The sequence below is a fragment of the Indicator indicator genome, chromosome 2 (genome assembly GCF_027791375.1).
Source record: "Indicator indicator isolate 239-I01 chromosome 2, UM_Iind_1.1, whole genome shotgun sequence".
In the NCBI taxonomy this organism is placed as follows: domain Eukaryota; kingdom Metazoa; phylum Chordata; class Aves; order Piciformes; family Indicatoridae; genus Indicator; species Indicator indicator.
The window spans coordinates 12,664,783-12,692,523 of NC_072011.1; the positions used below are offsets into that span (position 1 = coordinate 12,664,783).

The following is a 27,741-nucleotide window of genomic DNA, read 5'->3' on the forward strand; positions in this document are numbered from 1 at the left end:
AATATTCTTTGTATTGTTACTTTCCATGTAAACCAGTTCTTTTTCTTTCTTCTCTTATAGGAAATCATGTGAAGCTTTTATGCCTCTTTCCACACACGATTTCTGATAACAGAGTGGGTAAAATTGCTCCAAAACCAAACATGACCTTGTCCTACAGAAAGCTTTGATAACAATAGATATCCCAACCTGTCAACCAGTCCCAGAAACAAAAATCTCAATATATTTGTCCCATGGATGAAAGCACAGACACCATAAGGTCAAGATATCTACAGACCACTGCTCTTTGGAGCAAAATCAAAACCAACAAAACCACATGTGTCTGATCAGAACCTTACAAAGTTGTGTAAATAGTCACAAAATGCTCCCTGCCTTTTCAGACAGGTGTGAATTGCTAGCTACAAGAGGAGAAAAAAAAAAAAGGCATATTCTTTTGTATGTTTAGGGTAATCCCTAAAACCTGGAGAGGAAGCTCAAAATATAAGACAGGATGGCCCTGAGGCCTTTAGAAACTGATGAAAAACCCCAGTATTTCTAGAGTAGCCTACAGCATATAAAAAAGCCAGTCTCTGAATTCTGACACTTCAATAAGGCAGGAAAAAACAACAACAAAAAAAAAAAGAGTGATCTTCTGATAATACCAGCTTTGTCTGAGGAAGACCAGAAGAGTGGATATCAATCTTCATGCACTAGAGGGAGAAAAAATAGCCAGCTGGGCTAGAATATTAGCCAAAATACTTATGAACTGTGTGGCTGCCAAATACAACTAAAATGTCACTGTGAAGGTTAAAAGTATGTTTTCATACTGGGGAATTCCAGAGGAATTATTATTGGAAAAAAAAAATATTTTTTTTCTAAATGGACCATGGTTTACAGGGCAAGGTTTCAAAGTTTATTCGGCAATATATAATTTCTGCTGCATTATCACCAGCCCTCAATATCCTCAAGCAAAGGCAGAGACTGGAAGAAATGTGCCGACAAGATGATCCTTCCTTGGCACAGTTATGTACAGATCAGCTCCTGTTATGTCAGCTAAATAAAACAGACTTTGCAGAGAAGCACTTGCTGTCTCAGTGACTGATGCTAAAAGAAGCCATGTCTGTCTGTCTATCTCTTTCTCTACCTACCTACCTACCTATCTACCTACCTACCTATTTATTTACAGGTAGAGGTTATACAGACTATATTGTGACACTGTCCAGCTGTCTCTAAAACATTTAGATTTAGATGGGAATTTAGGTGAGGAGCAAAGGAAAAAAAATCACAGGAAAATTTGTCTCAGCAAAATCATGTAAGTACTTTTCTACAGAGATTCTGAAGTATTACTAGGTGTACCTAAAACAGTACATTTAAACAAAACCAGCAAAATTACCTCTGTTGTTTGCAAAGCCCAAAGGTATTTGAAGTTAAAAAAAAAAAAAATCACACGATTTGCCACAGAAACAACCACTGGTAGTGTAAAAATAGGCTTAATACATATCTAATTCAGCTAAATGTTTTCCTCCCCTGCAGTCACATAGTCACAGGAACTTGTGCAGTTTGCACTGGTACAGGATCTATGCCCATGTTTAAAGCAGCTACTGTAATTGGCTTGTGACATCCATTTGGCTAAGTCTGAAAGCTAGAAATGGACCATTTAGACATTGTTGTTGACTACTTCATCATTTATATTAGAAACATTAAACATGCTTCCTAATTATGTACTCCAGAATTAAATTCCTTCTAACCCAGAGTGAATGCCTTCAGCTTCACTCTTGGCCTCTAGAAGGCACCGGCACCACAGAGGAGAGAATTTGGCAGATATGTGTGCATTAGCTTACTGCATTGAGATTTACAGCATCTGAGGCTGATTTTAATGCCCCTTCCATGTAATCAGATAGCTTCCACATGTCTGTCAAGAAGACATTTGTCACTGCTCCATAATGGCACTTAGCTAGTGTGTTGCCGACATTGACTTCTAGTACCTCACTGCAAAAGTTGAGTCCTGCTCTCCAGATACATTTGAGAAGAGAGTGGGTGTACAAGCAGATATTGGTCTCTTCATCAAATTAAAACAACATCTGACAAGTGATAGATCAGCAAAGATGGATGCTTTATTTATTCATATGCACCCCCCAGCAATTTAGCTGGTTCCCTAATTGACTTGTTTAAGAAAATTGAGTTGCCTCTACTTGTCTCATCTTTCATCCCACAAAGCACTAAGGATCCACCTTGTTTTATCATTCTCAGAGCTACTCAAGGTACTTTTACCTACTTTCTTTTTCCTTTTCTTTTGCACAGCAATCACACCCAGTGCAAGACTGCTTCTCCCTTAGCAACCAATTTAAAGAGACATACTCAAGGAGAAGGAATTGTAATTCTGTATGTAAAGTAGGTGCACTTAAAAAAAATCACTCCCCAGAAGAACAATGATGATGCTTGTATTTCTAACTGAGAAATGGGAATAGCAAAAACATTACAATTTACCTAAAACTGAAATAAAAATTTTTAATGAAACTTCCATCTGAAAACATAGAGTCAAGACACTAAGAAATCACATGTAATTGCAAGTAAAAAAAAAAATTATCTGAGCAAAATAAAATTACTATATTTGTGCTTTATTCTTAATAAACCAAGCAGTAAAACTTTAATTTCAGACCTAAGACTAAGTAAAGGAAATTTTTTCCAGTAATAGTGTTGCGTGACAAGTCACTCAGCCAGTTTTCACAGGAAGGAAAGGAAGAAATATCTGACTTTGAACTAAAACTACAGACCAGAAAAGCTGTCTTTGGCTGCATCTGATTCTAATCTAGCAATAAATATCCCCATCAAACTGAAGTCCAAACAATTGCCCCCACAGCAATTTCACCTCTGAACAAGAAGTTGAGCACTGTCAGTGCTCAGTTCCTGTACCCTCTCCAAAAATAACTGAGCAATCAGAACTCAACTGCTGACCTGCTGGTACAACAGGCAGATGATGGGCCAGCTGCCTTTTCACAGCTCTTTGTGTTTTACAGCGCTGACAACACTAGAGCCCTTTTTCATCAGTATACTATCCAGATATGACTCAGAAGACATATGGAGAATAAATACATGTATTACCAAGACTCAATTTTTAAAGTCACTTTTCTGATCATAACCACACTGGGAGGGGGAAAAAAAAAAAAAAAGCAAAGGCCAAAAAAATAAGCAACACACACAAAAACCAAATAACAAATTTACAACCACCACACAGCAAAAATGTGCTAAACTGACAAAAACTGTCAGTAATAGTAATTTAAATCATTAGCTGATCATATACTGCTCTTAAGTAAGGATGGAAAGGGGAAAAGTGATTGATGTGTAACTATGAAAAATGCCCATTTGGGGAAAACTCTTAGATTTAACAAAACTGAACTCTCTCTATTTTACAAAATTAAAAACTGTACTTTCATGACAGCCGAACACACAACCCAAATATATCGGTTACTATTTGAAAGGAAAAAAAAAAAAAAAGTCAGTTTGCTACAGAAACTTTTGTATACAATATGTCTACAAAAATAAGAAGTGTCTGTAAACAGGATAGGCTCTTGTGAAGTCCACCTTTGAAACAATGTGCACAATAAGGCCATTTGATGGGTGATCTGGAATCCGTACTAGAAAGCAACAGTAGATGGCCTACTTTTCACAAGAAGTGAGAGCTGGAGAAAACCATACTGTGCCATAAGGAGAGGAAGCACAAGCACAGAGACTTCATTATTAACTGGCATACACAGAAAGAGCAAGCAGAAACATGACTAGCGAAAGAAAGAAGGGAATTCTACCCAGAAACATATGGGAAGCACAAAACAGAAGCAATAAAACATTAAAGAACAGGGATACAAACACCGGTGTGTCCAGAAAGTGTAACTATTAGTCATGAATTTAATGAAAGAACTGGAAGCATAAATGTGAAAGTTAATGGCTTCTTTTACACATGTGAGAGTGCATGGCAAAAAAACACCAGGGTATTTAAATAAGAAATGTATGAAAGAGCCTTCCAAGTATCATTTTCTATATAACTCACTAGCCTTCACTAAAGGAAGAAGGAAAGCACAGAAAATTCCACTTTGACACCTGTCTTTTGAAGCTGTTTTCATTTTCACAATTTATCTTTGCAGTTCCTGCACAGCAGAGCTCCCAAAGCTGAGCACTGCCAGCAAGTCACTCTGACCACAGACCTCGTTTTCTACTCATTTATGTCATCAGTCCACTGGACCAACTCCTTTTTATAATTAGACACCAAGGGTAGTATTCAAGCTAACCTTGCCAAGTAAACCAAATACAGGCTCAAAGCCCTAAAGAATGCTAACCACCCAACCACTGTTGAGGTGTCTTCTGCTCACAAAGCTGAGCATAAGTCTTTTCAATACTTTTGACTATCCTTTTCCTATCTGGTTTGAGCTCTCAAACCACAAGTTTCCGAATGTCTTGTTGAAATTGACAAGGTGTCTCAGGAAATACTTTTGCAGCTCCCTAAAGCATTTCTGACCCTGGAAAACTAGTGTATGAAAGTGAATGCTGGAGCAACATCACACGCAATTTGTAGAGTTATTTGCTAAAGAACATTTGGTGAACACATTTTGAAACAGGATGTACAAAGTTTGTTGGCCAAAAAAACTCATTAACAGCACAGTGATTGCTTGATAGAATACCAGGTTGGAAGGGACCTCAAGGATCATCTAGTCCATTAATCACTTAGTCTTGCATTTAGTTAGGATCCAGCAAACTTCTTACAATACTAATAGTCTGAGGTAGAGGAAGCTTAACTGAATTAAATGACAGCACTTACAGGCACAAGGAAGAGAGGAAGGAGCACAGCCTTATTTGTATACATAATGCATATAATTTGACTAGCTCTTGAAAAACAGTGGGTAACAAGAGTTACAAGGTATAAAAATGGATGTGATTAATTCTCTCTTGGCCTGAAAAAACTGCTGTTCTTGCCAATCTTTTGGCACCTCCTACTGATTAATAGAGAAAGTAGTGACATAAGGCCTGAGGATGTAAAACAAATATAGTGAGAAATGAAAAGCTTTACTATCTAGATGATAATGGACTACATGAGAAACAGGGGTTTGTGTATGAGGTGTGCCTATGACAGGATCAACTAACAAGTTAACCTACAAAAGGAAACATGTATGAAAAGACTGCAACCAGTGAGTTAGGGCCAGAGACACATGTCCTTTAATTATCTTCCAGTACAAGCAGAAATTCATTAGTTTTACAGACAATGGGCTTGACATGACAAAAGCGTGCCCAAGCCTGTATTTAAACCAGTGGAAATCAAATGTATTTCCTTCCAGTATAACAAGTCAATAGAACAACAGGCCAGAAAGACTGCTGTAAGGGGGAACCAGGCCTCCCCAATGGCATGGGTTAAAAAAAAAAAAAAGGTAAATGTAAGCAATGGTCCACAGGCCATTGATATGTTCTGCATGGCACAAATAAGTGGCTAAAGACTTGTTTACATGTCTTTACCCTCAGCTACACTACTATGGCTTATAGATGCTTTCAAGTACAACCAGGTATATCTATAGCCCTCAAGAAACGTGACTGGAGTTGCTTTGCATTTGCAAGAGCAAAACTGGGAGAGAAGCATCAGGCTGAAATCTCTGTTAAACTGGTGCAAAGGTGCACCTCCTTCAGAGGACACTTTTAAAAGCACCTACAGAACAAAAGCCTCACTGCTTGCCAGCCAGGTATACATTATAGTTACCACACCCTTCTAGGTAAACATGTACATAGAGCAAATCACTTCTTTTGTGAATAGAGTTTACTTTATCATTTTGAAAGGCATATTGCTATTTCTTGACATATTAGTATGCTTAAATGAATCACTTAAGAAAATAAACTTATTTGCCTATGTTTACATTCATTTGTCCTCTCCTCTGTTATTAATCAAATCTGTCTAATATTTTTATCACATTTAAATAAATAAATAAACACCACACTTGCCTTTGAAGTACTAGTTGCTGGCAATAAAATAAAGGCATGAAATCACGGTCTCTCATGCAATGAGAGTAGGTGAAAAGGATATATTGCTCCAGGTATGCTGATAACATAACAACGTCAATACCTCACCATATTGCTAATTTTTTGTTACTTTGAATGTCACTGCCCTGTTACAGGTTAAAAAAGGTGCAGCTACACATGCAACAAATTATTGTTAGTGATGTGCTTTAAAATAAAATAAAATTTAAAACATCAAACAACAAACCAAGCACATGAAATCATGATGTAGGTTTTTACATGGAAAACAGCTAGTTATCATGGGAGGCTGCACTCAGAACACCAGAGTCCACTGCACTTGCCCAGCTGACTCAACATACAGCTCTACTGGTGTCCAAGGAACTGGTACCACTTGCCCTAAGCCTCATTTTGCACCTACTATACCATGCCATTTCAGAAGAAATGAAGTAGCTTTTGTACAACATATGTTCAGTTCCTACAGTACGCTATTTTTGCAGTTGGAAGGCCTCAGGCATTGCTCTCCTACCAAGCTATACACAAAGAGGGTTTACCACAAAAAAGAGCCTCTGGTGAAGAGTGTAATGTTTACCTTTGCACTGTCACTCAAGATCCTAATTTCAAGTTATGTCCTTTCCTTTAATTTCATATTATATAGCTATAACCCAAAGTTTTCTCCCAGCAGCAGCACAAGTCTCTCTTGATCTTCTCTTACCTTTTAAACTGAGAGGATCATCCAAGACTTTGCCATCAGGAAAATCTAGATGTTACACCAAAAAGGAGATAGATCTCTTTTTCTGTTAGCAATCTCTTTGAAACACAATTTCAGTTGGTTTAGTCTAGAATCATAGAATCATAGAATCAGTCAGGGTTGGAAGGGACCACAAGGATCATCCAGTTCCAACCCCCCTGCCATGGGCAGGGACACCTCACACTAGATCAGGCTGGCCAGAGCCTCATCCAGCCTGGCCTTAAACACCTCCAGGGATGGGGCCTCAACCACCTCCCTGGACAACCCATTCCAGGCTCTCACCACTCTCATGGGGAAGAACTTCCTCCTCACATCCAGTCTGAATTTCCCCACTTCCAGCTTTGTTCCATTCCCCCTAGTCCTATCACTACCTGATATCCTAAAAAGTCCCTCCCCAGCTTTCTTGTAGGCTGCCTTCAGATACTGGAAGGCCACAATAAGGTCACCTTGGAGCCTTCTCTTCTCCAGACTGAACAGCCCCAACTCTTTCAGTCTGTCCTCATAGGAGAGGTGCTCCAGCCCTCTGATCATCCTGGTGGCCCTTCGCTGGACACGTTCCTGCATGTCCATATCCCTCTTGTAATAGGGGCTCCAGAACTGGACACAGTACTCCAGGTGGGGTCTCACCAGAGCTGAGTAGAGGAGGAGAATCACCTCCCTTGACCTGCTGGACACACTTCTCTTGATGCAGCTCAGGATCTTGTTGGCTTTCTGGGCTGCAAGTGCACATTGACAGCTCAGGCTGAGCTTCTTGTCCACTAGCACCCCCAAGTCCCTCTCCTCAGGGCTGCTTTCCAGCAGTCTAACATTATCACTGCATTGTTATTGCTACCTGGTCTGAGTTAAGGCAAAACTGTACTTAAAAAAAAAACAAACAACAACAAAAATAATGTCAACTGGTAAATCTGAACCAGTGTCGTCTTGTTCCAGGTCTATACTAGAACACACAGTGGGTTTTTAGTGTAGGTGCTCCAGTATAATCTCAGGGTAAGTGTGGTCTAGAGGCATCTACAACCACATGTGCTGAAAACAGATGTGCAGACCTGAAGACCTAGACTATGCCATCTACACAGCTGGAGTAGGAGCCAGCAGAACACCTCCTTCTTTGTCTATGCACATGGATGTCTAGCCTAGGGAGGATTTAGTTTCCAGCTCACTACCCTTTCTCTGGCTTTTCAGCCTGGTTGCAAGAGAACATGGGTATGATAATGTGGAGGCAGCCACTTTTGCTAGCCTACAGTTTGCCATCTATTGTGGCCCTTATCCAGGTCTACCCAATGTTCATTTTCAGTAGGGCAGGTGGTTGCCACTCACACTTCTGTTTGCTGTTCTTGGAGTCCCAGGGCACATGCAAATCTGGGAGGCAACACGTCCAGCTACCTTTGAGGCAGGTACCCCTCAGAAAGCCAGAGGATTAGCCATGAGGCTGGCTGCCATGAACTACACAGCTAACTGGAACAAAAATGTTAATGCACATTGTTGAACATAATGTATATCCACAACTAGAGGAATCTAGCTAAATATGTGGCTCCAAGTGATTTGGTATGTGATACAAGTGACATTAAACCCCAGCCTCCTGCTCTTGTCCTCACAGTTTTAATCAACCTTCTTACCTTCTTTTATGAGGAACTATTTTAGGAAGCCTAAATTAAAGGAAAACACAAGCTTTAATTTTGCTTCAAATTTGTTAACAATAATTATTGCACATATTTCTGTCCAAAATATATATTTAAAAAATATTATTTTCATTGATAAAAATACCACAACTGTATTTGAAACTACAGTAACTACAGTCTAAAAGTGAAACTAAAAAAAGTGAAAGTTGCTTGTTAATTTTCAGTGCAGAAGCTGAGAGAAATGCAATAATTAAACAAACAAACAAAAAGCATTAACACACATTTATAAAAATGCTTCTTGCATTCTAAGATACCTTCAGACCAGTGGAGAAGAAAGGTAGCCATTTATAATACTTGTGATAGAAAAAAAGAGAAGTGTGTGTGCAACCATGTGAGGCACAGATTTCACAGTATTCCTTGCAGATTCTGTGATATACTCAGAAAAAGTAGGAACAGCACAGAGGTAGAAATTGCTGCTGGGATTTTCCAAAGTTTGAAAAGAATTTATGCAACTACCTCCTGTCCTTTTGAAAAAATCCTAGTGTTTGTGCTTACTTTTGGCTTGGTTTTTTTTTTTTTTTTTTTCTCCCAGTTAAATTTCCTTTACAATTGCTTTTCCATTTGGTTATGCCTTGTTAGCTAAGGTTGGCAATACTCAGCCCAAGTCACACCAGCCAAACAACAGATAACAACATAAAAACATGAAGGATGAAGACAGCGTGTCTTGGGTTTTATGTTTAACTAGGATTTTTAAAACTTTCCTCACATGCTTTGAACTCCATTTTGAGGTTTGTGTTTGTAGTGGAGGTGCAGGAAATCAAGTAATTCAATGTGTATTTTCCATTTATATAATTACTTTTATTAAACTACTTATATAATTTGTGTAAGTAAAAGATTACCAGAACATGCAGTTACACTGTTTACAATTACTCTGTCAGTTGATGCAATTACTATAAATAGGTTCAGAGACATCACTAATTAATGAAGTTGGAAGGGTAATATAAGAAGAAGTCTGCTACTGCACATCTAGGGCATATGATCTCTAAATTCAGATGGAGAAGGGCGATTTTTTTTTCTTTAGGGCTTTGGCAAGGATATTTTATAAAGAACCCTCACACACCAAATTGCCCCAGGCTACAGATGCTTGGGAAAGAAAATAAAATAGTGGAGTCATAACTCTTAGCTAAACTTTAAACATTAAGAATGAAGCAACACCAGTGGAGTGCATGCACCCACCTTGCTGATTTTAGTGGGGTTTATACATACAGAGTTGGGGATGACTTTAAATCTGCAGCAGAGGTAAAATTTTCCTCTTTATTTAGAACACAGTAAAATATGTTTTATTTACAATTTTAAGTATTCTTAAAAATCACATGTGGGTTGGTTTTGTTTTGTTAGGTTTTTCAGTCTGAGAAGAAAAAAGGTATTTATTCAGAGTCACCGGAGAAGAAATGTAGTCTTACAGAAAACCTTTCAGAAGAAAATTATGCATATTAACTGTTCTCTTGAGAGCAATAATAGACATTCTTTGCATTTATTCAGCAAATTTACATCCCAATCGGGAAGATGTTGGATTTGTCTCAGTGAACACTGAAATATTTGCAAAAATCAACATGGGAAAATGTTTCCCACAGAAGCAGGAAGGGATAACCATGCAGAGTTTTGTTTGTACCTCTGTAGGAAACTATAGGCATCATGACCACACTATTGCAGTGAAAAGTACACTTCCAGTCACAGAGTAAGATGTACCTACCCTTAACAGCAGATCCAGTAAATCCTTACATCTACACTAAGGACAGAACAGGCCCAGCATCTGGTCCCCTGCATATATAAGCAACACTCACTGGTGGAGCAGCACTCAGAAGTCTGTCTTAAAAGACTTTCTGGAAAGTACTCAGGAATAGATCCTGACAGTGCTGTCTAAATACCATTCCCTTTACCAGTGATGAGAGCAACACTTCGTGGATTTTAATCAGCTTTGATTCTGCATCAGTAACATCTGGAATACCTGGCAACAGTGTCCAGCTATGTTGTGGCCACCAAGATGTCTTTCTGTATTTTTTCTGGCCTGGTAAATTTCCTTAATTCCTCAAATATATCTTTATCAAAACAAAAATAAAAAAATCCAAACCAAACCAAAAACCCCACCCACATCAAAAATATGATGATCTGAGCAGCCCTGTTCTGCGCTTTATATGAAGTTCACTGGGTGCAGAACAGAGAATTACTCTTTTGTTTTCCAGTTCTCCCACTGCCATTAGCATTAAAGCTTCCTCTTCCTAGCAGATAAAGGCTTTGCAAAGATGTGAAGCTGTCACTGTACAAAGCACCTTCACCCTGCACTACTGTGGGCTCCCCGGCGCAGCAGACCCATTTTACAGGTAGGCAAATCAGATCAGGTTGGAGGCACGGAGAGGTCAAAGCAGGAGGGACTTGCAACCTTCGGTTAATTTGGGGCAAGATGTGATTCCCAAAAGTAATGCATCCGTAGAGCTTGGTGGGACAGCCCTGACTGCCTGTCCATCACCACGCTGCCTGCGCCGGTGAACCCCGCTACACGGGACTCCACCGGACATGACAGAACCGAAGCGGCTCTGCCTGCTCGCGGGCTGCGCTGTGCCCCACGCACCGCCCCTCGGGACGCTCCGCCTAGGGAGGACAGCGGGTCCCCCGCCTGCCCCGGCCCTCCAGGAGTGGCGCCGCAGGCTCAGGAGCGGCTCCGGCACCCCGCCCCGCCCCGTCGGCGGCTCATTGATGAGCCGCGGGCCTTTGAGGAAAGGGCGAGTGCGCCGAAACCGCTGTAAAGCCCCGATTTTTCAAGCGGCAGCGCAGCCTGGGAACCTTGCCTGTTTCGCCATTTTTCACATCCTGACTCATTTCGGTATTAAAAACCGTGTTCTCTGGAGCTGATCGGACACCCGCCGCCTCTCCCGCCGCGCAGGCGGCGGCACGCACCATCCATTGCCTGCCAGCAGCAAGGGGAACTATAGCGAAAATCCCCCGCGGCGCGGCAGCCGCAGTCAGGCACCGGGCAGCCCCCGAACTGGCCCCCGCCCGGAGTTCTCCCGCATCACCTTTATTTTGTATTCCCACTGGGGGGTTGCTCGCCCCGCGAGGGCTGCTGCCACTGCAGCCCACACGCCACGCAGGAAGCGGAGCAGGTGCACCCGCGAAGAGCCAAGCCCACCGTCGGCGGGAGGCACCTACGTGGCCCACTGGTGGTCGCCGAGCCCTCGGGGTGGCCGCGCCGCCCCACTCCACGGCGGGACTCCCCTATCCTACTCGCCGTGCACGCGAGGGAGGGCTGTCCCCCGCCCGACGGCTTCACCAAGGAAAACCCCACGCCGCTAGATTCGGGGGATGCGGCCGCGCCGTCGACGAACTGCGGCGCCGGGGGTGGTGGCGGCGCTGCCGCGGTGGGTCCCGCCGGGGCGGGGCGGGGCGGGGCGAGGCGAGGCAGCGCGGGAGTGCCCCGTCGGGCGCGCGGCCCCGGTCCGCCCGCTGCCGCGGCACGGGCCCGCCGCTCGGCGCCAGGCGCCTGCGCACTGCAGGGGCGCCAGATTTGGCGGGAGGGGGAGTGTCCAAGGGCCCTTTGTTTGATGGCATCTCTGTTTACAGAGTTTACTCTTTAATCTCAACCTGTTTCCTCCTCCTCCTCCCGCGGCACCTCGGCACTCCCGTGCGCGGCGGCGGAGCGCCTGGGCGCAGCCCGGCAGCCAGGGCGCGGCGGTGGGCGCGGGTTCCCCCGTTCTCCTCCCCCAGCGGCCGGTGTGAGGATGGCCCGGAGACCCCGGCACAGGTAACCCGCTGTCTGCGGGCGGGGGATGACCTGACCCGCTCCGCGCCTGTCAGACGAGGAGCGGAGCGGAGGACAGGGAAAGCACGCAGGGGGAGAAGGTCTTTGCCTGGCGGGTGGGCGTGCAGCACCCCTCATCCGACCTCCACGCACCTGGACTACTCCGCTCCCGGCCCCGAAGCGCAGCGCTCAGCGTCCCTCTCCTCCAGAGGCTGTGGGGGAGCGGCAACCCGGACAGACTGTAGGCAGAGCCGCCGCTGACGGGCCGCCCGAGCCCCGCGCCGGACGCCTGCCGGACGCTGCGGCGGGCTGGGACTCGCTACCCCCTAGGGTCAGCGCGGAGCCCAGCGGAGCTGTCCGCCTCGCAGCTGCACGGCAAGACAATGCCGGGCTGGCTCGGCGGCGGCAGGTAGCGCGTCCCGTCTCATTCATTCATTCATTCTCGGAGAAATGGGACGGCAGGTGGGCGGCAGGCGCGGGGTTTAGGCTTGCTCCCTCTTCATTTTTATTTGTTCTTGCAGTGGCTGCGCCCCTTTGCCCTCGGGAGCTCGGCTGGCCCCCGCAGCGGTAGTGGCGCCCCGCGGGGCATGGCTTTTTCCGCACACGCCGCTGGGCATGCAGGAACCGGCTCGTAGCTGCGGGGGGGCTGCGGGTCCGACGGGGCGCTCCACCGGAGCTGTCACCCATGCCCGCTTACCCGCTTGCCGCTCTCCAGGGTGAGGTTAGTCCCGGCCGTGTCGGGGGCCGGGGGCGGCGGCGCCCCGGGAGCTGGGGGCTAGACGGGACGGCGGCGCCGCGTGGCCGCGTCCGTGCAGCCACTGCCCGTCGGGCGCACAGAGAGGAGTTGTTGTCTAATTAGTTGGGAACTGCGGGTCGGACACGTGGAGGCTTTTTTCTCTTTCTCTTTGCAGCCCGGCATCTTCCCCTCTTCCCCGCCCCTTTGACTGGGCTGTGACAGAGGAGAAAGTCACAGACCTGCCTTTCCCAGCCCGGCTGCGGGCCTTCTGCGGCGGGACTGTGGACTTGGCGGGGAAGGGGCTCTTTTTAAGGAAGACGGGTTGCGGTGCTGGAGGAGGCAGCGGGCCGCTAGGCGATCGCCGGCCTGTACTTCTAGTGTCAGAGCTGGGGTGTCGCTGGGGCTGGCGGTGAATCACCCGGCCAGTCTCTCCCGAAAGAGAGGGGCAGCCTCGCGGGCGCCTCCCGCCGGGACACGGCGCTCCGCCGGCCCAGCTCGACCAGCAGCCGCGGCGCGGGGTGCAGGCGCGGCGCGGTGCGGTGTCCGCCTGCCTGGCCCGGGGAGCGGCGTGGGGCCGCCCTGGCGGGAGCGGGCGCACCCTCAGGCTCGGGCTCGGGCTCTGCCCTGCGGGTCTGGTGCCCGAATTCCTTCAATCACTGTAGCAGCAGCGACTCGTTTCCTCTCCACCCCTTATTTTTTCTTTTTTTTTTTTTTTTTTCTTTTGTTTCCTTTCTCTCCACATTTTTGCCTTCTCCATGTATCGTTGCACAACTCGGTTGCCCAGGCGAAAAATGTAGCGCTACTGCTGGGGGACCGCTGATGAGGGGGCGAGCTGGGGGCTTCAACCCTCTGTTCCTGCCAGGCGGATCGCTGAGCCACTCCGGGCGGGGCTGTGGGCATGCGGCCGGAGGTCCAAAGTAATAATAATACAAAGTTTAAGAGCAATGGTGAGGGCCTGGTTGGTTAAAGCAGCTACCGAGCGTCCCTAAATCCTAGGGCTCTTTTCTCCTGCTGGAGAGCACAGGTAGTACAGCGAGGTTGGCTCAGGTCTGCGGTGCCAGCAAGGCCGTGGTTATTTAAATAAACCGGTTACATTACTGGCACCGCACTGAAGTCACGGTAACCCCTTCGCCGCCGGTGCCTGCTGCCCTTGCGGCTAGCGGCGTTGCTCTGCTGTGCTTGAGACACGTCGGCGCGCGGGAAGCGCCGCAGTTGGATGTGGACCTGGTGCCCTCACTGCCTACGAAACTAATTTTCAAAGTGATACTTGGAACCTGAGCCGCAAAACTTCCTTTGGCATACGAGCAGTCGCACAGCTGTCGCCGCGTGTCGCCTAGAAAAGTGAATCTACTCCGGGCGGCGGGCGGGGGAAGGCGCCGAGCCCGGGAGGCTCCAGCTGCGGGAGAAAGGCGTGCGGAGCGGGAGGGAGCGCCCGTCACCTGGGCCTGGGAATAGGGACGGAGAGGTGGGGCCAGGCAGGTTGCAGCGCTAGGGCACAGCAGGGGTGAGTTGAGGGTGGCAGTGATGGGCTGGGTGGGTGAGTCAGGGGCCACCCGGTTGAGAGGCTCAGGGAGGGCCACACGCAGTACAGCAGGCTCTGGAAAACTTACTACACGCAGCATAGTTCACAGGACACGTGCCACAGACCAGAAACCGGGGCTGAGATGCATGGTGCGATTAGTCCAGCGTGCTTTAGAAGGATATATGTTTAGCAGCTTGCATTTTAGAGGTGTTTATCAGTCTCCACTGCACCTTGATTCAGAAGTGATCTCCTGAAGACAGGCTAGTGGGATAAGCAATGCCTGATAATTTTATTACAAAATAACTTTATTTTAATGTCTTAGTCATACCTTAACACACCACAACATACAATACCATCAGGTATATCGCAGTTTTTAGTCTTGTAGTATAATATTTTCTCCTTTCTAGCCCTTGTGGTTGTCATCTCTTAACCAAAGTGTCAGAACCGCTGCTCGTATCTTCAAAATTGGAAATAAAATATTGCCCACCAGAAAAACAACTCCAGTTGCAAAACACTGTTTTAGTGTTAGCTAACTGGGTAGAGCAAGTGTTGTTTGTGAAAAGAGTCCCTTTTTACCCATAGATAGCCTCTGGGGAAATCCCTTAGTCATGAATTAGGTGAGAAGCAGAGTATTTAAAAAACAGTGAGAGGTATTTAGAAATGGAATAGTATTAATAAAGTCTGAAGTTAGAGAAACAGAATATAAAAGGATTCAGTCATTCACTTGTTTGTGGAAGGATATTAAATATATTTGTCCTCATCCTGTGTCTCTTCAGACCCATAAATGGCAGGCAGATTTTGTGTTAGAGCATATTCCAAGTTAATGCTACCCTTACTGACTTTACTTAATTACAGAAACTTTTGCCTTCACACATAGGACCCATATTCTCAAATAAAAATTTACTATTGGTTAACTTTCTGTATTGACACAGGGTCTGTTTTACTTGGAAATGCTCTATTAAAAGTACAAACGCACTGATATTTTTCTGAATGTATGGCAGGAGTTAAAGGAACATGTGCTTGTGTCACGGACACAGCCTCTAGTTCCCTTTATTGTCCTAAACATTGTATTTTAATTTGAAGCTTTCATTGGTTGGAACTTTGCCAAATGTGTAATTCACCACTGATCTAACATTAAGAGCAGGTCTAAACATGCACAGTAATACGAAGGTTGCCAGCCCTTTGCTTGTATCTGTGGATACCAAAAACAGCAGAACCAGTTCAGAATACTAGAACAACAGAATGCAGAACAAAATCTTGTTGTGCAAGTTTTAAAACTTTTATCTGTGTAACCTTTGTAAGAGGGATTGTAGTGGGGTTTTTGTGTTTTGTAATTAAGTTGCTCACGTCCTCATGCTCCACTCTGTCTCCTTATGTTTCCTTTTGCAGCATATATAGTAGTGATGATGATGAAGAAGATATTGAGATGTATGATCATGATTATGATGGTCTGCTTCCTAAGACTGGAAAACGTCACTTAGGAAAAACCAGGTGGACCCGTGAAGAGGTAAATCTGAGTTCATGCATCTCCTGCATGTGAAACGATGAAGAGAGCATGTACCACATTCTCGAAGTTGCTTGTCTGCAAACTAACTTCAGTGGCAGTCCCATGCATATGAATGAGGACAACGTTTTGAACCCATTAGCTACATTGAGTGTTTAACTTCAAGAATCTCTCCTAACCTTCTAAATAAGTAAATAAACAAACACAATTTTTTTTCATGAGCTCCAATGTCTGCATTGCAGGTGTAAGACCCTGTGTAGTCCATGTTGGAGCCACAGATTCAGAGTCACCTGCAGCAAAGTTACTACTGCCACTTTTTGTTTCAGAGTGGTTGCTATGTGAGAATTGACGTGTGTTCAGTGTCCCACAGCAGCAAACAACTGTGGCAGAAACTGCTGCAGTCCTTTTGTAGCATTCGAAATTTGCACTTTAATTGCAGTATTATGATTCCAAGGGGAAATAAAAAAGGAAAGAAATAAACCCAGCAGTATCAAAACTGAGCATTTACTTGTGAAGGTCACACTGTGTTTTAGTTGTGATACCCTTGTGCTGACTTTCCTGGTAAACTCTGGTAGCAGACTCCTTTGTCAGGTGGATTATCCTGTGGCTGTTTAACTGGTTTGAGTTTATTGTGAAATACATGAATACAGTTCTTAAGTTATGTTTTGACTTTTTCCTCTCTAACTACATGTATTGATACTTAAACAGTGGCAGGTCACCTCTTGCAAGCATTTTTAATTTTAAACTTTTTTTCAAATCATAGTCTGCTCTTACAAAAGTGGATGTGGCTGTGATGTGGCCGAGGAGGAAGGGATGGCCATGGAGCCCAGTGGCCACTTTCCTGCCACATGAACTGGGAGCATACTGGGAGGTGCGCATCAGTGAAGAGGAGAGTTGCTCCCCTCTTGTCTCTTGTTTTACACTGTCTTGATCTTTCCAGTATGTGAGATTGTTTTGGGTTTTTTGTCTTAAGGGTCTATATTTCTTCCCTTATCATTAAAAATACTGCACCAAATTTCTTGCTGGAGTGTGCAAAACTCCCTCACAGTGATCAGAAGCAAAAAGGTACCATTAGTTTAATTGTGCATTTGTTGTACATGGATAGGCAATGAACAAATTACTGGAACTCCTATTACTTGCAAGCCATAGAAAGCTTAAGGCTGTGATTTTCAGATTTTCCAGATAGCTGGGTGCCTGAGTGTTGCTGAATTTCATTGTTACTCTGATGCCTGGCATCAAAACTTCCTAGCCCTCCTGTAAATTTAGTCCAAGAATAACAGTGACATCGCTTTGAGCAGTAAAATGGAAACATGTAGTGAGAGTCAAAGAACAGTACATTCTCTTGCAGTACCTACCAAAATCCACAAGAGCAGAAAAATCTCCTTTCTGATGTAGGCAATTAAAATATGAGAAGATCACAGACCACCTCTGCTTACAGTCAGGAAGCAGAAAGAGATGCATAAAATGCTAGAAGGACACAGTTTTTAAAAAATCTGTTTCATTTGCATTATAAGAGATTATGATATTAATTATGTCATATTTTTTTGATGATTCAGGATGAGAAACTGAAGAAGCTTGTGGAGCAGAATGGCACAGAAGACTGGAAAGTCATCGCCAATTTTCTTCCTGTAGGTGGATAGTGGTTTCTGTTTCCAGTTGTAGTGACAACTCTTTTATCAAAGGTTTCTAAGTAAGGGAAAGGGGAGTGGCTGCTTTATAGTTACATTTTTGCAGGAGATATAAAACCTCCACAGACCTCAGAAATGGAGTTAGAATATTGTGGAAACCGTTACCTTTAATTTTCCTTTCACTTCTCAGAAAGGGTTGGAAAAAAATCAAACAAGCAAAAAAATGGGGGGGTGCTAGGGTGGTCAATGTGATGCTAAAACAGAATGTCTCAGCATAAAGTGAAATTAGCTGTGATGAATTCTAAGTACTATTTAGAAGGTAATTGCTTTGTGAGCACTTGAGCTGTTGTAGAAATACTGCATATGAAAGCATGATGGCTGTTGCTTAGATGGTGAAGATTCAGTTTTTGTAGTTTTGGTGCTACAGTCCTCACTGAAGAAATGATGGAAATCTTATTTAGTTAAGTGAGCAAACTGATAGTTGAGCACCTTCTTCTCATACCTACTGTATCACTCCATATTGTTTAGTAGTCATAGCTGGCAGCGAAATGTGGTGGGAACAAGCATTATCACTCTGCATTCATCTTGTCTGAAGAATGATCTGTGGTGCATATTTTGCATTTCTCTAGAACCGGACAGATGTTCAGTGCCAGCACCGATGGCAGAAGGTATTAAACCCAGAACTTATTAAAGGTCCATGGACTAAAGAGGAGGATCAAAGGGTAACCTGTTTTCCTTTCCATCTGATTAATTCCTTACTAGCAGATTCTGTGTGTTGGAGAAGAACTCCCAGAGACTTTGGTGGATGCAGTACTAATACAGCCAAAGGCAGACTGATCCTATCAATGTCAATGTTTAGTATTTGTGTAGTGCTTTCTACCTTTTCTGTGCAAATTAATTATTGTTGTTTAACAGCTCTGTAATGTAGAATTACAGTCTAGAAGTGCCTGAAGTATTACCAAGATTTTTCCTTTTGGGTAAAACATAAATGGGACCTAATGGGGAACCTAAATTGTGTGTTAATTTTAATGTGGTAATTTTGAAAAATGTTTTTGAAAATATTGCTCCAACACAGAAAAATTTCATTGATTCATTATGCATCATTAAATACAGGCAGTTTTTTATGTCCTTCTTTGAAGGTAATAGAACTCGTGCAGAAATACGGTCCAAAGCGCTGGTCTGTCATTGCTAAGCATTTGAAGGGAAGGATTGGAAAACAGTGCAGGGAGAGGTGGCACAACCATTTGAATCCAGAAGTGAAGAAAACCTCCTGGACAGAAGAGGAAGATAGAATTATTTACCAGGCACACAAGAGGCTGGGAAACAGATGGGCAGAAATTGCAAAGTTGCTGCCTGGACGGTAATGACATACACCTTTAGCTCTTCAATAGGAAAAGAGGAAAAAGCTGTAGGACTGAGGAGTCCATTTTAGTTGCCTCAGGCTGCACTTTATAAGTAATTAGAAAAATCTGCAATCAAAATCTGGAAAGCCAGTGACATTGATGGGAATTTTTCTCAGTGGGGAACCATGCTGTTTGGTCAGTACATGGAATGGTACACTATTTTTACATGCTTTTGATGTTTGCCATAGGCAAAAAAAAAAAAATCAGTAACTGGGGCAAGATCGTAACAGTTTCTTAAATAACTGTCAAAATTTAAATTGATTTAACAGGAAAGGATTGGGCCCTGCAAGTGGAACATAATTTACATTCAGGATATACATTCGATGTGAAATCCAGCCTGTTTATTGAAAATTATTTAAGAAAAGGCTGCCTCAACATTTATAATTGCTCCTGAATCATCCAGATACTTTTGACCTGTTTAAAAATACATGTATAAACTGGGAATAACTGACTTCCTTAGATTCTGGAAATACTTGTCTTGTTGAAAGCTTGCACAGCTTGCATGTGATTTCAGAGATTCCGTGTCTTACTTGCTCTTTAGTAAAAGTGACTTAACATAAAGCGTAATCAAGCAAATAATGTAAGCAAGGAAGAGATTTCCTTTCCCATTGTTATTCCTGCTATTTGGTGAAACATCTTCAAATGTAAATACAATGCCTAAGATCATGATAGCTTTTTAATGGGGCATTCCCTAAGCTGCTTTCACCTTCTAGAAGAAAACAAGAAAGTAATTGCCCTTTGGAAAACATTTCTTGTAGCAGATACCGCTTTCAGTGATATACTGTGGAGGTGATGTTCTTCAAGTAGAGGAGCTGTTTTGAAATGTACTCTCACAGACTTGATAAGTTTGCTTTTTCTGACTCATCTCTGTGAGAATTTGAATCTCAGTTTTTCTGCAGCTAAGAAAAATCCCAACAGCTTTGTTTACTGAATTTGTGTGTATAGCATGATGTCTAGGTGGCCAATTGGAAAGTTGCTTGGAAGTTAAGTCTTTTCACAGCTGTTCTCCAGTTGTTCTTTCCAGCAATGAGATGCAATAAAACTCCACTGTAATATAAAGAGTCAGGAAGATGATGTTGGCAGTCCTTTCGCCTCAAAGGTTTGTTAGCCTTTGCTGTCATCTCACCTCATGGGAATGAGGTAGAGCTGAAGTTACTAATTTCTTACAGTGTGAGGACCTAAGGCTGAGAGATTGCTTTAAAAAGTACATAAACAACTGTAGTCCATTTGTCTTTCTCCTACCTTTTCTACTGAGCATCCTTCCTGATTGTAGTATTTGTAAAGGTGGAGGCAGGAGGAATGTCAGAAAACGGTTCACGATTTAAACAGAATTGCCAACAGCAGTTACCTGCCTATTAATCTGTTTGAATTGCAAGTGCTCTTTTTTAAAACTCCTCAAATATATGTATTTCTGTTGCAGAACTGATAATGCTATTAAGAACCACTGGAATTCCACCATGCGCCGAAAGGTTGAGCAGGAGGGATACCTGCAGGAGTCCTCCAAAGCCTGTCACTCCTCAGCAGCAGCTGGCTTTCAGAAGAGCAACCACTTGATGACCTTTGCTCACAACCCTCCTTCTGCACAGCTGCCAGTATCTGGCCAGCCACCGATGAGCAATGACTACCCTTACTACCACATCTCTGAGCCGCAAAATGTAAGCATCTGAAAACACGGGGAGATTTTTGCTTTGCTTCTTTGAATAGGTTGGGTGCAATTTAGCTTTACCTGATTTCAGGAGGCGTGAAGGCTTTTCTTCCAGTCCTGGTGCACTTGTATGTGTTTAATGTCAGCCAAGGACTTCTTTGACCTTGACTTCATTCAGTGAAGATACATACATTTCAAATTGACTGCCAGCTTTCAAGTGGTGGAATCAGGTTCAGCATTTTTAATATAAGCAGGGAGTGTATTCCCAGTACTGTTGCTCATGGTGGTGAATATTGCATTTATTTGTATCAGTGGAATCTACATTAATTCTGTGTTCTGTGTGAAAATCTTCCATTGTCTTGTCAGTGATACTCTGTTTGTGGGTTGCCTGTTGCAACCAAGTAAACAACTACCGTTTTTTAATCTGATTTCTTTTCTATTAATGATTAATAATGAAACAGGTTGCTGCTTCTTCAGACAGTTATAATACAGAGTTTTAGATGATAATAAATTGCATCTTTTGCATTTTCACTTCACTTTAGAAAAATCTTACAAATGCCTCTGTAAATTATTCATCTTATTCAGAAAGCGTAGGTATTTATGATATGAATTCTTTTTCTTCCTCTGTAATAATTTTCACTGTCATATTCCTAAAAAATAATTATTGTTTGCTTTTCTTGTAAACATTGCTGTTTCATCTTCATAGATTATAAATATTAAGTACCTGAAACCAAAGTATGCTTAACACATATTCACAATGCAGGCAGACAATATGATAGAAATAATAACTTTTAGTGTCTTCTGCTTTTGGCCTAGGTCCCTGGTCAGATCCCATATCCAGTAGCACTGCATGTAAATATTGTCAATGTTCCTCAGCCAGCTGCTGCAGCTATTCAGGTAGATAACTTGAATCTCATTTCAAGAGTCAATTGGTTAAACATTTGATAAGTCAAAGTGCAGATATTGTACATTAAGGAAACATTTTATTGTAATTAAGTGTGGTGAAGAGAGAAAATGGGGAAGGTGGGGGAGTCTAACATGGCTAAAGATTGCTTCTTCTGAAATAGATTTAAAACACAGTAGTTGACATCTGGTGTGATGGCTTTCACTTTCTCCATTTCAAATGTCTATACTGAAATTCAGCAGGGACTTTGGTAGTGAAAAACACAATTGACATTTGTTCCACCTTTGAGTCTAATTTGGCTATTGTAACCACAGGACGGCAAGCCATAAGCATTTTAGTTGCTATATCCTATCAGATCTTTATCCTTTCTTTTCCCTTAACTCTTAATTTCAGAGACACTATAATGATGAAGACCCTGAGAAAGAAAAACGAATAAAGGAATTAGAGTTGCTACTAATGTCGACTGAGAATGAACTGAAAGGGCAGCAGGCATTACCAGTAAGATTGTCACTGTGTGCTTGGATGGAGGGATAGCAGCATTACCCCAGTGCTTGTCTTTTTAACTTTTTACTCCCCCTCTGCCTCTAATACTAATCAAGGCTCTATATTTCCGTTTTAAAAAGATGAAACATAGCACATGTGTAATCTGTATCTGCTTTGTAAATTATTCTGGAAAAAAAAATAAAGGCAAACATTTTGTGGGTGTTTTAATTCACAAAGTGGGAGCAGGGCTGGGCTCTGTGATGTGATGGGAAATTGGAAACACAGTGATTGTACAAAAGCAAAAATCCCTCAGATCTTACATCAAGGGGATCTGCATTTCTGGAAGTGTGCAATGATTCATGTGATGAAAATGTAGTGCCTGTGTATTAGATTTTCCATCTCTGTTGCATTCTTTCCTTCAGCTGTGTTTTATAGACCTTGTAAGCTTCAGACTTGCTGCATGTTTGACAGTTTTACTTCTCCCAATAATGTTAGATTCTTCATAACTGCATGCATGGAGCCCATGCTGGCTATTACTGAATTCTCAAACTTTGTTTTGTATGCCATTGGATGTTAATGTATGAAAACCCTGATGTAATTACTTAACACTGTTACCAAAGCCAAATCTTTTCTGAAGATAGGTGATAGCCAGCAGATTTTTTTTGGTAATATTTAAATTAATAGTAAAACAAGTGCATGCATGATACGTTAGTTTGGCCACTTTTTAACTTTAGTCAATGTTTTGCAATTTCTTCTGTTGCATGATCACACTGGAAAGAAACTTCTGTTAATTTGTTCTTCTGCTTTCCTAACCACGTTGATTTGACAGCCTCTTCACTGCATTGGTGTAAGCTGTAGCATTAGACAGGGACAGAAGAAGAAAAGGAGATAAGCAAACAAAAGCAACTCTAACTCTTAAACTCTTTAGCCTTCTACAGTGCTGAGCGCTCAGTAGGGCAATCCTGCCGTTTCTTGCTTCTCACGGAAAATGACTTGCAGACACGTTTTTGAGCTTTTGGAGTAATGGAGTATGAACTGATTATGTGCTAGTAATGATAGATGCTCATAATCCTGGAAGTAAATTATGAGGTAACTTTGGGATAGCAAATACAATGCCAACATTGCTTAAAATGAGATCTTGCACTGATGAAAGGAAACATCTTGACAATTGTTTCATAGGCATAAGCTTTTAGATGATGATGCAACTACTTTTATCTTTCCTCCAGTGGCATCTGACACCTTGTGCAATTTCATTGCTAAGTTCCTTCTGTCTTCTTCCCCCCCCTTTTCCTTTTTTTTCTTCTTCCTTCAGACACAGAACCACACATCAAACTACCCTGGCTGGCACAGCACCACAATTGCTGACAGTAGCAGGACTAGTGGTGACAATGCACCTGTTTCCTGTCTGGGGGAACATCATCATCATACTCCATCTCCACCAGTGGATCATGGTTGCTTACCTGAAGAGAGTGCATCCCCTGCACGGTGCATGATTGTTCACCAGAGCAACATCCTGGATAATGTTAAGAATCTCTTAGAATTTGCAGAAACACTCCAGTTAATAGACTCCGTAAGTAGACTTGCTACCTCAGGTGGATTTGTGTGTGGTCAGAGTAAGGGGAGAGGAACTGGGACAGTCCTAAATGTGCTTTTTTTCCTTTTTTTTTTTTTTTAAGTAACTTCTATTTGTTAGAAGATCTGAAGCTGAGCTTCTGACATAACAAAACACAGCTGCTCATAAATCTCGTAAATTAAACTCCTGAGTGTGAATTCATACGCTTTTTGTGGGCATCTCCTTTTCCTGCTACATCTTGGTACAGGAGTGTAATGTTCAGCAAACAGAACAATAGGATCTTGAAATGATCTCTTGATAATAAATCTCCTTAAAATAAAATAAAATACACAGTTGAAGATTTTAAACAATGAAATGATACTTATATTTTAAGTCACACTTGCCATAGGTTTTGTTTGGCTGCCCATGTATTTGCATCATTCTCTAAAAGCTTTTGTTGTAGCTTCAATAGCTGCTTCTGTAAGTTTAAAGAACTTGCCCAGTCATATGTGAAGAACTGGAAGCATGCATTTTGAATGCCAAGTAGCTGACTGACACTCACATGGCCTTTTTCTCATTGTCATCTCTGTGATACTACGTGTAACTGAGGTGGCACAGTGAAATACATTTGTTGAAGGCACCCTCCTTAAGCTGTAGAGGTGTCTGCTTCATGTGGTGTCAGCACCCACTTAGTATGTCCAGAGCGGGCACGCAGCCTGGGAGGAGTTTTAGTTTAGAGCGCAAGGCACACTTTTTTTAGTAGCAGAAGGCACTGTTTTCATACTAGGCAGAAAACCCTGGGCAAGTAGATAGTAAGGACATCACTTGACTCATGGTTTCTGTAGAGGTTCAGTTGTCAGCAGCACCGCTAGGGCATTAGAGTGTTTGATATGGCCAAAGTATATACTGAAAACACAAACAAGAGCTCATGCTGTTACTCCTTAAATAACAGGGTCATGCTGAATTGAACTGGGAAACACTTTGTTGTTGATGTTGATTATGGGCATATCCTAGCGTTATATTTTCATGAGGTGGCACTATACACTGTCTTATGGCTCCGTGCCTCCCACATTGTTTCAGGATCCTTCATCATGGGGTGATCTCAGCAGTTTTGAATTCTTTGAAGACAAAGACACGTCGGCTAGCAAAGCTCCCACAGGCAAAGTTGCACAGCTTCAGCAAAGAGGGGCCAGTGCTTGTAGACCTCAAGGACACCCCATGACAAACTTGAGCAAAATTATGTCGAGTCAGAGCTCTCCTGGCTCACCAAAATACTTATCTGCCTCACAGGGCAGCGCGGCTCCATGGGTCCTTCTTCGCAAAAGGAGAGGGGACTCCAGCCCCTTAGCCAGTGGCCACGGTAGCACCTTTGTCCTAGCTGACGTCAGCAGCTCAACTCCTCCTAAGCGCTCCCCTGTCAAAAGTCTGCTCTTCTCTCCCTCGCAGGTAGATCAAGACTTCTGCACAGATGTTACTAATTCTCAAAAGTCACCTCAGCCTTAACAATTTAGAAACTAATCTTTTGGAACAAATGACTAATTACCGTTGCACTTGCTGATTTCACTCCATGTTTGAATCTTCTCACTGCTCGTAGTCTTTACCACTGAATTTAGATCATCAGCAAGCTAACTGTTGATTCTCTTATTTTAAATTCATCTATGAGGCTTGGTTGGTTTTTTTTTTTATTTGGATCATTTTATAGGGTGTTACGTTTGCTTACTTTGCTTTTGCTGTTAACTCCTTCAACTACTAGAGTTTAACATTTCTGATAATTTGTATTGCTTTCCATCTCTGTCCACTTACAGTATGATTCACTGACCTAGAAAACCCCAAACTGCATTTAAATAGCATTCAGGTTGTGAGACAAACTGACAACAACCAGAAAATTCAAATCACAACTCACCATCCTCAGCCTGGGCCATGTGGGTTGGATCAGAATAGGAATGAGAAGAAAAATGGCCTGTTAAAATGGCCTGGCATGCACTTCCACATTCCTGTTGGTGGTTGCTTTGTTTCACAGCTGTTGCACTATTTAAACGTGTTTTGGTTTTTTTTGTTTGTCTGTGTTGGTTTTGCCTTGGTTTGGCAATAGTTCTTGAAGTCAGAGAAAACCCTGTTTTGTGAAGGATAGTAAATGATTGCATGTAATGATCTCCCACTGTATCTTCTTGGTATTTTAATCATATTTCATTGATCCAGTGAAATCCATATTTTTATAAGGGTGTTTCAGTCCAATGCAGGTTGAATCTAGAAGGTAATAGGGTGAATCATTGTCAGAATGAAGGATATCACTGTGCTCACAGATATGTAAACACTAGAAATGGAAACAGTATTTTAGGTTACTAGGTAAAACTCCTGCAGAAGCAATTTTCTCCAGGCTAATGCTGCTACCTCCTTTTCAGTCAGCTATTTCCATTCCAAAACACTCCACACTCTCATCTCAGGTGGCAGTTTTCATTTTTACTGTGAAAATGGAGCAGTTTGTTTTTTGAAAGAGATGATAGTAAAATTTATTTTCCTGTCAAATGCTTTCATTTACTGCCTCAAAAGTACCTAGATTCCATGTATAAATCTGTGTGGAATTTAGCCTCATTTCCTGTGGATTTATTCCTGAAACATTCTTTACTCATTTTTACTCAGTTCTTATTTGCACGCTCTGCTCTTAATTAAAATTTATTTGCAGAAAATCTGAATCAGGCTTTTAAGATGGGGCTCTTAAACTTGGAGAGGAGTGACCTTTTTAATAACTTCCCTCTCTAGAAATACTCATTTTGGCTTCCTGAGTGCTCCAGCCAAGCTGTTGAGTATTGTTTTGCCATAGAGTCTGGTACCCCATATAAATCCACCTGCATCGTAAGGTCAGGAGAATGACTTAAGTCAATCTGAAGGAAATAATTTCCTTTCTTTGGTTCAATAATGTCAACTTAAGGGTTAACCTTGTAATCTGGATGTTCCTGTTGATTTTTCCTTTCCCTGCCTGCAGTTCTTAAACACCTCATCCAATCAGGAAAACCTGAACCTGGACAATCCAGCACTAACTTCCACACCAGTGTGTGGCCATAAGATGGCTGTTACCACACCGTTCCACAGGGACCAGGCGTTCAAAGCTCAGAAGGAGAATAATGTGTAAGTCTGTTACCACGTTGTTTTGTCAGATTGACACGGGTTCATTACTTCAGATTTGCATGCCATCAAAGTGCTGGGCCACTGTGTGCATCCTGCAGAGCTGTTTGCTAACACACTGAGATTCTTCATAATCTGGAGTGGTAAACTTCCACTTTCTAGCCGTGGAGGTGTAGGGTGTTAATACAGGACAATCAAGCATATAGACTCACCATGTTTTTAGATAAAGCCATTCCATCTTACCACAGTAAAGTAGATGTTCTGCTAGAAAAGCTAAGTGAATTTTAGGCTTGTAGGATAATACTTACCAGATTCTTAGAGCAGCCACTGCCTGTATGCACATATTTCTGCAAAGAGGCAGTATTTCCAAGCATGTTGCTTTAAAGTTTTTCTCCCTATTTTTAAAGTTTCAGAACTCCAGCAATCAAGAGGTCAATATTAGAGAGCTCTCCAAGAACACCCACTCCATTCAAAAACGCACTTGCAGCTCAGGAAATCAAATATGGTCCTTTGAAGATGCTGGTAAGAAGGAAACAATGATAAAAGTTGCTTTGATATTAGTGCAGAGGGATGCTCTGGGACTTGGCTGTAACGTTTCTTTCTTTCAGCCTCAAACTCCGACTCATCTTGTGGAAGATCTGCAGGACGTTATCAAGCAGGAGTCAGAGGAATCTGCAATAGTGGCTGGGCTACATGAAAGTGGACCCCCTTTGCTGAAGAAAATCAAACAAGAGGTAAATCTCAAACTTACCTGAGGCAATTTAATTCAGCAGTCTTCACTGAGAAGCTTATACCAATACCCTTTCTGCTAAATAGCTGTGTCTGTTTTTCTTTTATGTGAGCCCCAAGATCTTAGTGTCGGTTCTATATAGTATACTAGGCATGCCTAATTCATCTCCCATTGATTTCCATAGAAGTCTTTCTGCTGTTTTCAGCAGGGGTTTGCTTGGGCTGTTCTAATGCAGTTTTCATTTGAAACTTAAAAAGAAAAAAAAAATTAGGCAGGAATTTGGATTGAATCTTTCTAATATTGGTGAAAAGTATAGAAGAGCCCCACAGGGACCAAGCTTCATGGAGTGACTTAGAAACCTGAACATTTGAGAACATTGCATTA

At 42.7% G+C, this 27,741-nt stretch overlaps 1 protein-coding gene across 8 annotated transcripts in view; it reads left to right on the plus strand.

The window, feature by feature from the left end:
* Window positions 1-7,005: 7,005 nt before the first annotated feature.
* MYB (MYB proto-oncogene, transcription factor) overlaps window positions 7,006-27,741 on the plus strand; it is a 32,049-nt gene continuing 11,313 nt past the window's right edge. Inside the window, exons 1-13 of one of the 8 annotated variants that reach the window (XM_054392859.1) lie at window positions 7,006-7,025; window positions 11,989-12,130; window positions 15,775-15,892; window positions 17,446-17,517; window positions 18,147-18,239; window positions 18,657-18,877; window positions 20,341-20,575; window positions 21,382-21,462; window positions 21,863-21,967; window positions 23,265-23,522; window positions 26,488-26,630; window positions 27,035-27,149; window positions 27,236-27,361. In XM_054392859.1, the coding sequence (XP_054248834.1) occupies window positions 12,108-12,130; window positions 15,775-15,892; window positions 17,446-17,517; window positions 18,147-18,239; window positions 18,657-18,877; window positions 20,341-20,575; window positions 21,382-21,462; window positions 21,863-21,967; window positions 23,265-23,522; window positions 26,488-26,630; window positions 27,035-27,149; window positions 27,236-27,361 (1,590 nt within the window). In that variant the 5' untranslated portion in view covers window positions 7,006-7,025; window positions 11,989-12,107. Of the gene's footprint in view, window positions 7,026-11,988; window positions 12,131-15,774; window positions 15,893-17,445; window positions 17,518-18,146; window positions 18,240-18,656; window positions 18,878-20,340; window positions 20,576-21,381; window positions 21,463-21,862; window positions 21,968-23,264; window positions 23,523-24,584; window positions 24,951-26,487; window positions 26,631-27,034; window positions 27,150-27,235; window positions 27,362-27,741 lie in introns of those variants that run through there. The other 7 variants (XM_054392799.1, XM_054392816.1, XM_054392807.1 and 4 more) reach the window with 7 other exon arrangements.